A 14,696-nucleotide genomic window follows, 5' to 3' on the forward strand; every position below is an offset into this window, starting at 1 on the left:
CAACCTACACTCTCCTGTTCATGTCCATAATATTGTGTGCCCTCTACATTAACATTAATGCTTCCTATTTAATATTAAACTAGTCCTAGTGAAGTTAGAATCCTGTAACAAGAAAACGTGACTACTTCACAACAAATTGATCATAGTAATATTTTGTCATCAATGACTACTATATTAGCACGTACTGTGCGCTCTACAGTAACGACACTCTAATCCGTTGGCTGGGGATTGGGTTCCCAGGAGCGATGTGGTGACAGCCTCCTCCTGTCCCGAATTTCAGTTCCGTCCACAGGCTTCCAGAACCCCTCTCGCCCATCTTGTAAGTGAAAGGCTTAGGTACATGTTTGAACCTAAGTACCACCTGTGAGCTCTCCTTGGAAGTCCCTAATCCTAGACTGGGAGCCTACAATTCTGCAAGAATCCACGCCCGGACTCTGGGAGGGAATCCCGGTGGGGCCTGCCAGGTCCAGGCAGTGGCCATGAGCCCCATTGGCCCCCACCGCTCCATCCACCCCTCTGTCTGGCCCCATTCCCACAGCAAACGTCCCTGATGGTGTGAGTGTGGGGTAAATGGTTTACAGGACCGATAAGTGAAGACTATAAAAACCAAGTGTGATTAGGCATTTATTGTTCATTGGGGTCAAAGTCGCCCAGATATCTCCTCTGTCGAAAGGACACTTACCCACTGTCCTTGAGCTGTCACACAGCCCGGGATGCGCAGCCGCTTGGCTGAGCTCTTGGGGCCTGATGGCTGCCCCAGTGCAACTTTTACAACAGCCACTGTCAAGGGGGAGAGCCCCTCAAAGGGCCTCCGTGTGCTTCCTCACTGTTGTAAACTCATTATTTTTTTGCGTATCTCATTTATTGCTGGGGAGCCTACATATCACAAAACTAAACATATCGTAAAAGTAAGTTAGCAGTTACATGATTGAGCTGGGCCGTATGAACCCCTCAATAAGATGTCGGACTGCAAAGATTAATTTTGGAAGGCAGACCCCTCACAGCTGAAAAGAGCGATCAGATTAGGTATTGCCCCAAACGCAGAGGGCACGAGGCCTGAATGATCCAAACGGACTTTCCACGCTGCTCAGGGAGCCGCCACCATAGCTGCTCTCCCTCCCGCTTTGAGCTGCGTAGGAGAAATAGGAAACATATGGGCTCGGAGGTGATTAAGTCAGATAATAATTTAACCCTGACTCCACTGGGTATTTGGTAAGGCAGCTCCTAATAATTAAATAAAACTCCAGCTGCAGAAGACATGCTGATTTTAATGTTTGTAAGAGATCAAATTTGGGGGGAGGCATCTTAAAATCCGTTTCCATTTTCCATTCCAAGGGTCTGCTTTTCCTCCCCCCAAAGAATATACACCACTGAAAAATCCAAACAATTTCTATTTTTAGAAAGTATCTCGTGTCTGTCTCGGTCTGAAAACCAGCAGCTGGCTCGGGAGACCCTGGTCACTGATGCTTACGAGCATCAAGGCCTTGCAGTTGGGAAGGGGCACTATGTCCAGACATAACGTGAAGCGCTTCTTCCCAGCACCCCGGGTCTCGGACTGGAGGCCTGATCACCCACCGAGACGAAGTGCTTTCCTACAGAGCCCAATGGAACTGGCCTCCAGACTCCTTGCAGATCCCAACGCAACAGAACACGGGACGGGAGGGTACAAGTGCTCACCTACGGTTGCAGACAGATTTGAGTAGGCAGAGTCATTGGTACGAACAAAGGTAGAGTTATGGGAAGGAAGCACAGTGAGGTTGTGGGTTCGCAACACTGGGTGGGACAACAAAAGAGAAAAGCACAACACATGAGTGACATGAGCAACCAATGGAACCCGCATATCTCTCAACCTGACGCGCACCGAGCGGCCATCTCCCAATGGCCAAGTACCTTGGATTTTCTCGCCCGACCTCGCCTCCCCGCCACCCCTGCCCTCCCGCGCACTGGGCGCCATTGGGGCCTGCCAGTCCCAGAGCCAGGGCGCCGCGGCTGCTGGCTGTCGCCACAAACATGGGTTCCAGTTTGCCACATCCAACGCCCTTAGATATTCAGGTGAGAGATACGGAGCCGAGCTCGGCCGCACGGCAGCCTTGACGACAGGGTTCATGTGGTGATGTCACAACAATGGACGAGCCAGGACACAGCATGGAGGCAATGGCGTGATATCATGACACGTGGACACAACAGAGGGTTCAGCGACAGATAACACGACTGCGGGAGCACGAGATGGCTTCCAAAGCCATTCCACGGTCCCCGGCATCAGACTGTGCCGACGGACCCTACTCTCTGTTTCTGGAGATGCCTGCGATGGAACTGAAATGGGCCAGTGTGCATCCTTGTGTGAGGATGGGTCAACGGCCTGCAGGGACACCAGCACCCTTCGCATGTTCTGGGACACACGTGAACACACTGAGTTTCCCAGGAAGTTAACACATCGGTCAACAAAATTCAGCCAGAGCCAATTGGGTCTTGGCGATCATAGGGCTTTACGAGAACTCCCTGAGGGACAGGTGTTCGAGACACCCAAAGGCACTGGTTTGATCCCAACAGTGAGCTGTGGTGAGCGGTTGGGACAGGAATATCATTATCTGAGCTACTGTTTGAAATAACGACTAAAAGGTGACTTTCTGCATCCTAAACCGGGAATTACGTTGATAGCGCCTTTCCACTTGCTGGGATGGTCTTTCCTCACAGGGTTTAAAATAAAGGCCCTGGGAGGAGATATGAGATTGTAACAGAGGGGAAAGCAGTCCCTTTTAACCCGATCTGGTCGTGTAATGACCTCCACAGGAAGCTTACATTCCCGTGGCTCAGACCTTTCGGACAAAACACGGAGCTCCAGACAGGTCTTCCGTGTGGGGCGCTGGCTTGCCGTGTGCAAGCGGGAAGGCAGGAGGGGCACTGAGGGCTCCTGAGCTGGTCTTGCACTGGTGGGCCCTTCCACCACCCAGAGGTCCCACTCCTTGACGGCCCCACTCTGGGGACACCGGTGGCCCAGATCCCAGCTAGAATGCTTCCCAGTTTGCAAATTTTAAGGGAAACGTCTCAGAATCTTAGGCGGCAATTTATGGCAGCACGTGAAGTCCCAGGGGTGTGGAAGACGCCGGCGTGCCAGTGTGGAGGGCATCGTCGTCAGCGGCGTGCGGGTTTTTTAAAAACCCCACTGCACGGAACTGGAAGAGACCCGACGTGAGCCTGTGCCATGCCGGCGGCAAAGCCCTTGCTGCCTACGACATAATCAAGAATGGCGAGGAAATGGGTATTGAAATGCAAAAGCATCCAGAAGCACCGACCACTTACACTGGGGACAAGTTTCTTACTGGAAAGGGAGACAGTGCTCGGGGGCACGTGGGACTCCTCCTTGGGGCCAATGCCTGAATTCGGGCAGATAGAGACTGTGCTTTCCGGGGAGTTGGGAACGTTGGGAGCATCTTGGGAGATGTTTGGTCTTTTCAAAGTAGTGGCCAGTGATGTGTGCAGAAGCTGATTGGTCGGTGGGGGTACCTCTGCCGAGGGAAACAGCAACCCCCCGGACGTGCACAGTTGTGCCGGTTGTCACGCCCCTCGGCAGTCGGCTCAAATGCACCCCTGGTTTGGCAGGTCTGTCTACCTAGAAAATGGACACCTAGACCCGTAGGCAGACTGACCCACCACCTGCAGCTTCAGGCCTCCGATAGCTGCTTTCGCTTTAAGGTTATCGGAGGAAAGCACACACATTAATGTTATTTTGAATCACAAGTTCTGTCCTTCTGTGATAAAAATATATCAAGCTTCTGTAAAATACTTTGGGTGAACAGTGATTGGGAGAAGACCCCCAACAGGCCCCAATCTCCGCTAATCTCCCTGCTTCCAAATGGACGCTGTCCACGTCTGTGTCCCCTGATGGCCCGCCAGCCCCGTGTCACCCGTCCCTGCGGCCTCAGGTTCTCTCACCACCCGTGTCTACCTCCAGTTGTGTCCTGAAGCTCATGGATCCCGTCCACATTTTCCAACGGCCAATAATGGGAAGCAGACGCCAAGACCTCAAATCCTGGGGGGAGAAGAAGAAACGTGTGAAGTCAGCGTCAGGAGGGCAGAACCGCTCACCTTCCATCGTGAGTGGAGGGAGGAGGAACATCACGGGATGCGGGATTCACTGAAGAGGAATTTGGATAAACTCAACACTTTGAATAAAGGACTCTTAATAAATTATAAATGGGTGAATTTTTCCTTAACAGGATAAAGCGTGATAAACAGGAATGAGCGGATACCTCTGAACCGAAGGGAACAGCAACCCCCATGCATCAAGGGGCCCAACGGGAAGCTTGTCTGTTAGGGTCAGGAGAAAGGCAAGAACCTTGTTCTGTTATGGCTTATGCTGTTTTAGAGGACATAGCTGGTGCAGTCAAGCCAGGGAAAGAAATAAGGTTAAAATGATTTTTTTAAAGATTTTATTTATTTGACAGAGAGAGAGACAGCGAGAGAGGGAACACAAGCAGGGGGGATGGGAGAGGGAGAAGCAGGCTTCCCGCTGAGCAGGGAGCATGATGTGGGGCTTGATTCCACGATGCTGGGATCAGGACCTGAGCTGAAGGCAGATGCTTAATGACTGAGCCACCCAGGCGCCCCAAGGTTAAAAGGATTTAAAAAGAGGGGGAAACTGGCGCCAATATTACTGACATCATATAAGGCCCTTGACAGCACCTCCTTGTTTTATTGTAACAATAACTTGTCAGGTAATTATCTGGTTGGACTATTTGTAGAGACGAGGGGCCGAAGCTGCCTCAGAAATCACCCCGCTGACTTGGTTTGACATGGAAGGCTCACTCCGGGACTCCCCAAGGCAGCTCCTGGTCTTTCTGCTCTCACCCTCCTTCCGACATACTAAAAATTAACCACTTGCGGATTTCCTTTATGACCCTTGCACTTTGAGTAGACAGGATCTCGTGCAGACTGACCGTGTCCTATTCTGCTCATCCCACTTAATACCCATGAACTGTTTCATTTATTTGCTCCTACCCAGGCTCTGTGGTGGGGTCTTAGGGATAGTCCTGGGGCTGTGCCCCACCCCAACATGCTCAGCCCCTCGCCCAGCTCCAATCTGCTCCTGGATTAGTGTTCTGTGATTAGTTCCCAGAAGCGGACACAATGGTCCAGATGATGACATGATCATCAAACTCCCAAAGGAGATGCCGGATCACAGAGAAGCAAAAATTAATAAAGTCATCTGTGTTATTCATTGTAAAAAAATGTTTTAAGAGGAGGTGACGAGGTCGTTATTTTCAAATGAGGTATGCCTCATAAGGAGAATGAAAAAACGAGACATCCTTACAAATAAGGAAAGAATTTGGTAAATGAAGCCTGTGACCCACCAGGAAAGAAGTGAGTAAGGAGGTTTATACAGATGTGACCCGCGAAAGTCAACAGTTTCCCTGTGTTCAAACGATAACGCGAAAATGGAACGGAAGAGGAGTTCTCATTTGTAAACATAGCCCACGAAGAGAAGACATTTAAGTGCCAGAGAATGAGAACCGTACAAAATTCTCTTGGAGAAAACAATAAAGTAATACCGAGGGATGGACAAGAGCCCTTGGATAATGAAGAATTTTGTAACCTATTTTTGGGAAAGAGAACTCCAAGTCATAAAAATGTCAGGCCACCCTTGAATTCATACCTGACACAAGGAGGGTTGTTGTAAACATCCTGGGAGATTTTGTGTGAGAGAAAGCTCATCATCTAGAAAAGTAGACAAGCAAGAAAAACCCACAAACCTGCAGGGGGACGGCGACAGGGGTGGGGGGCCTAGCCCCTCCACAGTGAGACCATCACAAGGTCACAGCTCCAGAGAGGATCCAGAGTGGCATACAAGTAGACGGTTCGGTGGGAAAGACCCATAAGTACCGCCACGCACTCGTGAAACCAGCTTATGACAAAAATGGGCTTTCAAACCAGAGGAGCAGCACACAACGGAAAGGCTCAGGGCCAACTAGCCATCTGCAAAAAACCGAGATCCCTAACTCACTCTCTCTACCATAACATTTCCAGAAGAACAAACTTTACACGTAGGGACACCTGGGGGGCTCAGTCAGTTAAGCATCTGCTTTTGGGTCCGGCCACAATCCCGGGGTCCTGGGATCGGGTCCCGCATCGGCCTCCCTGCTCAGCGGGGAGTCTGCTTCTCCCTCTGCCTGCCACTCCCCCGCCCCTGCTCACGCTCTGTCTCTCACTCTATCGCAAATAAATAAAATCGTTTTTTAAAAAAATTTTTTAGGGGCACCTGGGTGGCTCAGTGGGTTAAACCTCTGCCTTCGGCTCAGGTCATGATCTCAGGGTCCTGGGATCGAGCCCCGCATCAGGCTCTCTGCTCAGCAGGGAGCCTGCTTCCCCCACCCGCTTCTGCCTGGCTCTCTGCCTACTTGTGATTTCTGTCAAATTAATAAATAAAATCTTTAAAAAAAATTTTTTTAAAGCCTTCAATGCAATGAAAAAATAAAACATAAAAGCTTATGAGGAAACCAGGTGATAAATCTATGTGCATTTTAAAAATATTTCCATACATAAAAATCAATCAAGCTAAATTGAACCGGGAAGTGATGTTTATGTAATACATGTGACAGAAATGTACTGATTTCTTTTTAAAGGAATGTATTGAATTTATTGTCCTCATTAAAACTCCCACTATTCGGAAAATTTACACCAACAGAACATTGGGGCAAAGGACAGCAACAGGCAGTTCAAAGAAAAAGGAACGCAAATTATTTTTAAATTTATGAAAAGGCGTTCAACACTGCTCATCATTTTCAGAGGCGAGCGTAAACTGCAATGAGCTCCCTGTCCCAGCTCACCCGGCAGACAGACGAACAGTTAGATGTTCTGCCACATTTTTCGCAGAAGGTACAGTCTTTCTGGAGGGCAGTACCACAACGACGACACAAATTTTAAGTGCACTTTGAGCTAGTAATTCAGCTCCTGGAAGTTTGTGCTAGAGACAGACTCACACCTGGGATCAGAGAGCTACATACAGGGGTATTTGTTGCAAGACCTATGTATTTTTTATAGTATCGAGAACACGTGAACAAAGACAATGTTTATCAGCCAAGGAGCTGGGTCCTAAGGATGGAGCAGCTACTCAGTGGACCAGGACGTCATTAGGACAAGGCTGATACACGTGTCCTGATGTGGAACATTCCTCAAGCTGTACTGTCAAAAAATCAAGGTGAGAGAAAAATGTGTTAGTACCAACTGTTTGTGGAAAATGTAGCTGTTCGGCAGGCAAGGTGGGAGGGAAGGATGGAGAGGAGGAGAGAGAGACTTTGCATGGATAGCCCAGAAATGGACCGCCATATTTTAGGGGCAAGGAAATTGAGAGACTGGATGGAAGACGTGAGAAGATTTCTATTCCTTTCTATTTCTTTTCTTTTTTTAAGATTTTATTTAATTATTTGACAGACAGAGATCACAAGTAGGCAGAGAGGCAGCCAGAGAGAGGGGAAGCAGGCTCCTGCTGAGCAGAGAGCCCGATGCGGGGCTCTATCCCAGGACCCTAAGATCATGACCTGAGCCGAAGGCAGAGTCTTAACCCACTGAGCCACCCAGGCGCCCCATTCCTTTCTATTTCTGTCCTATTCAAACGTTCGTACGTGCATTCCTTTAGAAATTCAAAACATGAAGACACGTGGATTCGCCAACGTTCACTAGAAATGGTTCTACTCTATCCACACAATATAGAGACTCTAACATGTCATTATCCAGAACACTCATTTCCATTTCTACCATGCTTTTCTCCACCGCCACCCCCCCCCCAAAAGTGTAGGATATTCGTTTTGAAGAGGGGAAACATCATTGACTTGTTATTCAGGTCATCTGGGGCGGGCGGGCGGGGGGTGGGGTGGCGGATCAGAAAAGGGAAGGACATCCCTCGTGCAAAGAACAGGTGCGGAATCTTCTTCACAACCCACATTGTCATCACAGTCAACACTGTGGATGGTAAGTCCTTCCCTATCATCCCCATTTTCAATCGCCCACCACCCTTTCTGGGCGCAAAGGCTGACAGAGTAAAGGGATGGTGGCCTTGTTCGCACAGGGAGCCCCCCAAGCTAGCAAGAGTATGTGAGAGAAGGGGGCTGGGGTCCGCGGAGGGCCTGCTATCCCACATCCCTGCACTTCCAGCAAGGATAACGTCCCACCATGTCGCCCCAGATGTCACACATGGACCACACTGAGATGGTGGGGTGGAGGGATGAAGATGCACAGTGGCAGGCTTGCACAGTGAAATGTGCACAGGGGCCCGGCCGGGAGGATGGTCACGAGGACGGAAGGTCTCCCCGGCCCACCCCCCCACCCCCGGCAGGCCCAGAGCAGCGAATCACAGCGGGGCTGGAAATGGGAGCCACCAGGGTGGGGCTGCTGGTCTCGGGGGGATGGGGGCTGCGGCCCACTGGGAGGTGTGTGTGTGTGTCCCGCCACTCCCCGCCGGTCCCTGCCAGTCCCCACGGCTCTGCAGGGAGGTCTGCCCAGCACGGCCAGTTCTCCCCCTTTTAGGGAGAAGTCAGAAACCCAGATCCTGGAGGTTCTTTATTCAAAATCTCCCTAAATCTTAATGTTCACAATTAAGGTGATTATTTTAACTAAAGCATTGGGCAGTACTAACAAATTGTGACTAAGAAACTAAATTTAGCACGTAGGTTCCCCTTTAGAACCTCAGGCGTAAAAGCCCACAGTCCTACAAGTGTCATCAGATTGGGCAAATCTCATCCTTTGGGGACCAAGAAAGACCCCCAGGAGCCATGTACCGAAAAAGAAGGGGACCTGGTATGTCCAGGTTCTACAGACATCCCTGTTTCCATGGATGAACCCCGTGAAGTCTGTGTGTCTGCTTCGACACATAGTCAGCCTAATCATTACACGGCTCCTCCTGGGACCTGTGGCCCTAAAGAATAAAATGGGGGGAGAGGGAGAAGTATTTGGCTGACACCACGACGGTTATAACGAGTTCTCCAGGAACAAATTCTCATCCCGATGCCATGTGCTGGACTCAGCCTGGTGAGGAGCAGGGACACGCGGCCACTCATGCCCCAGAGGACCGTTAACACGACCTTCCCTCTTCCCTTTCCGTTGCTCCTCTGGATCCTGCACACCCGCCCCTTCTCTAGGACTCGTGAGCAGGAACCGTCTTCCCCTGAAGCTGTAGGGAAGTCCATCCCGGCGTCCCATGCCTCGTACAACAGCAGTGCACGCCACGGAGGAGATCAGTCCCCAGCAGTCGCGGAGCTGGCCCTGACTGGTCCTCCTCAGTCTCATTGCAGGACTCCCCGCTGTGCCCACCACCTACAATGCTCTTCCCCTGGCACCCCGACCACGGGAACCTCGGGTCAGAGCGCAGCCCACACGCCATCACCCTCCACACTGCCAGCTCCTTCCCTGTTTGCCCACAGCACTAACTAGTCCTTGAATTTTTTTGTTTGTTGACATATCTGCTGTGTCAGATCCTCTGGTCCATCTGTACCACAGTCTCACATCTAACACACGCCCAGGGTGTGTGTCTGTCTGTGTAATCCAGATTTTTGCATTTGGATTCTCCCCAAAAGGGTAAGCTTAGTGATAAATTTTTTCAAACTACGTAGGCAGAATGGATGAGGAAACGCAATCATGAATAAATGAATGGATGAACATAGAAAAAATACATACGTACACACTTCTGAAATTATTTATACCCCAAAATCTCCATCGATCACACTTCCGTTTGTTCAGTAGCGTATAAGCGTTATTTTTAAAAACTCCTTCATGAACACTTCTTTGCACTGGGAAGAAGAATGGAGTTTCTGGCGGGACCTAGCGGCTTGGACAGCCCCTTGCAGACCCTGTAACCCTGTGGCACTGACCGATGTTAATTTGCCTCATTTTGCTGATCATTTTGCAATATGTACAGATACTGACTCATGACATCGTACGCCTGAACCTAAAATAATGTTGTATCCATTATGCCTCCATTAAAAGATACATAAATATAGGGAACGGACTGTTGATTTGCACAGAGAAATAACCAGTCTCGGCCAGAGGGAATTACAATCACCATAACCATCCGTATTGGCCTTCTAGGCCTCTGAACAGGGCCACGAGGGGAGCTGACCCGACCTCCCAGTGCCAGGTCGAGCCCAGCTGCTCTGGGTACCCCAGGTCTGGGAGCGGCTGGATAACGGGGATGTAGAAGGTCCCTTTTCCTCATTAGAGAAGTTAAATAAACGGCACATGGGTGAACTTTGTAAATCCCCGCAATTTCTCCGCTGGAGCCATGTATGGCTTACGTCTATCAACCACCGTGCTTCCCAGCGCCATCCCCGGAGTGGAGCATGTACTCAGTGGCCTGGGCCTGGGGAAAGGCTTAATGCCGTCCTTCCTCCAAAATGAAAGTCCACGGTCACAGATAAACATAGATAATAATGAAGGCTCAGAACGATCTAGAGTTGTCGTTCAATGATTTACAGAACTGAATACCTATCTACATGGTAGAGACACACATCTGGTCAATGCCTCGTTGCCTGGGCTAGTGTGGACAGATAAGCCGATGACGGTGCCCCCAGGAGCCGCCGTGTGGCAGGCGGGCCGTGCTCACCGATTCCGCTCCTGTGTGACCCACGGCGCATGGTCAGGCCCACCCCGGTTGAGCATCTCCCACGCGGGACACGGTGTGGGGTCACGGCAAGACAGGGAGGCCTTGCGAGTCCTGGCATGACCTTAAGACGGCAAGTCTGGAGTGGCCGCCGTGGGAACAAGGGGCCCTCCCAGAGGCCGGCCCCACGTCCTGGGCACACCTGCTGCTTAGCCCCTTCCATGCCCTCGTGTTCCCCACATGCCCTTATGTGTCTGAGCCCACTGAGAGCTGCTGAGGTCACTGCCACATCTCACCGGCGACCTCAGGCAAATCACCTGCCCTCACCGGAAGCCCCCCTCCTGCAGGAGAGGGCTGTGTGGGGACCCCACAGAATCCATGTCTGAGCACCCACTATGCTGCCAGTTTTCAATGCGGCTCCATGTTCCCCCAGAATTCACGGCGACAGCTCACAGAGCCATTCCCTGTGGGGTGCGGTCTAGTGGTTTGCAAAGGCTCCCCCTCCAGGAACGGGCTCCCTGCCTGTGTCTGTGTCTGTGAGTGGGCGCCCTGGACAGGGCCTGGGCTAGGCTTTCCCCACTGGGGCTCCTCCCAGGACCCTGAAGGTCGGTGCCCCCAGAAGCAGAAAGGAAGGCGGCCTCCTGGTGGGGGTGCCGCATGGACCATGGAGCTGGGGTCAGACATCCCTGCAGGATGTAGGGAGAGCAGATGATGGAAGGAACAGAGTAAGAGGAGGAAGAGGGGAGACAGGGGAGAAAGAGAAGGTGAGGCAGAGAGAGTGAGAGACAGAGAGAGAAGGAGACAGTGAGAGACAGAAAGAGTGAGACAGTGAGACAGAGAGAGATAAAGAGAGACAGAGAAGCAAAGAGACAGAGACAGTGAGAAACAGAGAGATACAGAAACAGACACACAGAAACACAGAGAAATAGAGACAGAGACAGTGAGAGACATGGAGAGAGACACAGAGAGGCAGATAGACACGGAGAGAAGGAAGGAAGGGAGGAGGGAAAGGGGAAGGAAGAAAACGCAAGCAGTAGATTTTCGGCCACAAGGGAACACCCACGGTCATGTCCGGGGCGCGCCTGCCTCTGTCATTATGGTGACGAGGGCGGGAGGAGGCTCAGGTGGCAGACCGTCAACAGCGTGGGGGCGGCAAGGAGGACAGGAGAGACCCCAAGACGCAGGAAGGGAGACAGGAAGGGAGCCCGTAGGCGCGGACGTCGGCAAGGGGGCTGAGCAGCTCCAGCCCTCCCCGCTGCTGGCCACGCTCATCTGCCACCATCTCGTCTCCGCGGTATAAGTTACGGGGAAACTAAGTCAGCTTCGGCCCATGATAGGGCGTGAGAGAAGCAACGCTTCCATGTGGAGCAGAGACTGAATTCAAACCGCTCCTTTCAGCGGTGGGTCAAGGCCTAGGTGCACACAAGAGGATGTGCGTGCATGTGTGTGTGTGTACATGCATGTGGGTATGGACATGTGTGCACACGTGTGGATGTGTGTGCCTGGTGTGATGTGTGCACACGTGTGGGTGTGTGTACCTGGGTGTGATGTGTGCACATGTGTGGATGTGTGTACCTGGTGTGATGTGTGTGGATGGTGTGGATACGTGTGTGGGTGCCACGTGGCCAGGGTACAACCTGGAAACCGCTTCCTGGCTTCCTTTTCCACGCCGGGCAGCAGCCTGGGTCTTACACCTGTCTGCCCGCTGACACCCTCCCTCACTCTTGTCCACTGGAAAACCAGCAGGAGCCTTAGCCGACCCGGTGGGAAGGGGAGAGCCTCAGGGCAGATGCACATGCGCCCCTTAGCATGACACCCGAACCATGGAGCCCTGATTTCTTTCCTCTGCACTTTGGTTGGGGAAAGGGGAGCACACAGAATTCATGGCCCTCACACTTTTTCCAACAGAAGACTTAACTTGGGCGTGTGGGTGGGAGAGAAACGGCAGCACCAGCCATGAAAACAAGTAGTTCAGTCTGTGCCCCCCACCCTCCAGGATCACCTGCAAAGAAGAAGGTCCAGCCCCACGACTGAGGTCCTGGCACTCTCAGCAGAGGCCTGGCCTTGTGGCTGGGGGGCCTGGGGATGCTGGCTATGCCCGTAGGTTCTGGATGGTGCCCAGGAGGGGGCCGGGCTGCAGGGACAGAGGCGGTGGGAGCTCTGAGTCTGGGTATGCTCCCCAGTGGGTCAGGTTTCCTCGCATGGCTCCCAAGCATGGGCGCTGGGACCTCGACGGGTTCCTCACCCCCACACACAGGGGAGCCAAGGGTACCGCGGCCACAGGGCCTTCCTACTGCTCACCAGACCCCCTTCTTCCCCAAGCCTGTACCTGCGACGTGGCCACACCACTCAGGGACAGCTTGCAGACCGAGGACTCGCATTGGCCCACGGACAGTGAGCCCCAGCTGGGATGGGGACAGAGAGGACAGAGCCCTAAGTCAGCTTGGAGACACACGGCAGGAGTCAGGGCAGCAGACAGAAAGCCAGTACCTCCCTTCATCCTAAGGCGGCAGTGACCAAGAGCCAGAGGCAGCTGCAGACAGCAGTGTCTGACACCAGGATGAGCAGAGGTGCCGGGAGACAAAGGGCCGCCAGCCGGGGACAGAGGGGCCTGCAGCTGGGCCGCCCTACGCAGGCCCCGGAGACAAGCGACCCAACCGTGTGGGGACCCCGGCGCCAGGCGGGCGGACAGGCGGTGGACAGCGCCGGAGGACGCTCCCTTACCTGGATGGGCTGGCAGCCTGGAGAAGGCTCCATGCACCTGCACACAAAAGACGAGAGCGTCAGAGACCCGGGACGGCCGCGCAGGCACAGAGACCTAGCCCGACCTCGGAGACAGCCCCTGGGAGACGATACCTGGAAATCGCAGCAGAGCAGTAGCAGCCAGAAATGCCGGCCCCAGAGCAGCTTCCTCATGGCTCCCGGGGGGTCGGGACACGATTCCGCCACGTTCCCGAGCTCTGCGGCCAAGCGTGCGCCCTAACTTTCACGGCCCCGGGAAAGGGACATTTTCACAGGATCCAGGTGGGGAAAGATCTGCTTCTCTGTAGTGGGTGAAACACAGCCGTCCTGCCCGCTCACAGGCGTCTCTTCCTTGTCCGGGAGCCTGACAGTGTTGGGTGCCGACGCCTCGGGAGGGTGACCCAAAGCTCTGCGGGGCCAGCGTCAGCGTCTGGGCTGCCCTTCCTCTCCGGACTCCCGTTCTGCCTCCAGCCAGGCTCGAACTGGCCCCTCTCTCCTTGCCTGAAGCAGGCAGCGCGAGGAGACTCTCAGAGACGCTGGTCCGTGCGCCCCCGTGTGCCCCCCGTGCACCCCCCCGCTGGCCCCGTGCACCCCCCGGGCCGGCTCCTTCCTTCACCCTGACTCAGCCCCAGCACGGGCCAGAGGCAGTGATGTCAGGCTCTCCACTGTCAGGCTCTCTGCTCAAACTTTGTCCAGACGGCTTCTCTATTTATACCCCTCGCTCCGGCGTCCTTCCTGGGTCCTAACACCGGTCTGTTGAGAACGTCGGGCCTGAGCAGGCTCAGCGTCCGGGGACAGCAGAGGCTTCCCACCAGCAACCACCAGGTCAGAGCCACAGTCCCTAATGAGAAATCCCACGACAAACCCTAAACTGTGTTGACAGCTGAGCCTTGTTTGTCCGAAGGAAGATAGAAGGTGATACACAGATGGAAACGGAAAGTAAGCCACACCCGCGTGCCCCCAGATAAGTGCTGACCACACTGTTCTCGTTAACCCTTTCAGAGGCGGGTGAACGCTCTGGGAGGGTTTATAGGGTCCTCGGGGTCCTCATGCCAAACCCCAAATCCCCCCGCCCCCCGCATGCAGGAGTCAAACCCTGAGTTGCCGGGGCCTCAGTTTACTCAAGACCAGAAGTTAATCCAATCTATCCCAATCCACGTTCACACACATGCTCACACTCACAGCTCACACTCACATGCTCACACACATGCTCCCACAATCATACAAGGCACTCATTCACACACGCTCACGAAACTCATACACACACGTTCACACAAGGCTCCCATGCATGTGCACACACACACACACACACACACACACGATCGGAGTCAGCACTGTAGTTTGCTCCATGATTTTTTCCCACGCC

The 14,696-nt window shown here is 53.0% G+C and overlaps 1 protein-coding gene across 2 annotated transcripts in view; it reads right to left on the bottom strand.

The window, feature by feature from the left end:
• ADGRD1 (adhesion G protein-coupled receptor D1) overlaps positions 1-14,225 on the bottom strand; it is a 125,171-nt gene extending 110,946 nt beyond the window's left edge. Inside the window, exons 1-4 of one of the 2 annotated variants that reach the window (XM_047697577.1) lie at positions 13,445-14,225; positions 13,313-13,349; positions 3,947-4,030; positions 1,678-1,773 (exon numbers count right to left, since the gene is read on the bottom strand). In XM_047697577.1, the coding sequence (XP_047553533.1) occupies positions 1,678-1,773; positions 3,947-4,030; positions 13,313-13,349; positions 13,445-13,504 (277 nt within the window). In that variant the 5' untranslated portion in view covers positions 13,505-14,225. The remainder of the gene's footprint in view (positions 1-1,677; positions 1,774-3,946; positions 4,031-13,312; positions 13,350-13,444) is intronic. The other variant, XM_047697578.1, reaches the window with a different exon arrangement.
• Between the last annotated feature and the right edge of the window lie 471 nt (positions 14,226-14,696).

The sequence above is a fragment of the Lutra lutra genome, chromosome 12 (genome assembly GCF_902655055.1).
Source record: "Lutra lutra chromosome 12, mLutLut1.2, whole genome shotgun sequence".
NCBI lineage: Eukaryota > Metazoa > Chordata > Mammalia > Carnivora > Mustelidae > Lutra > Lutra lutra.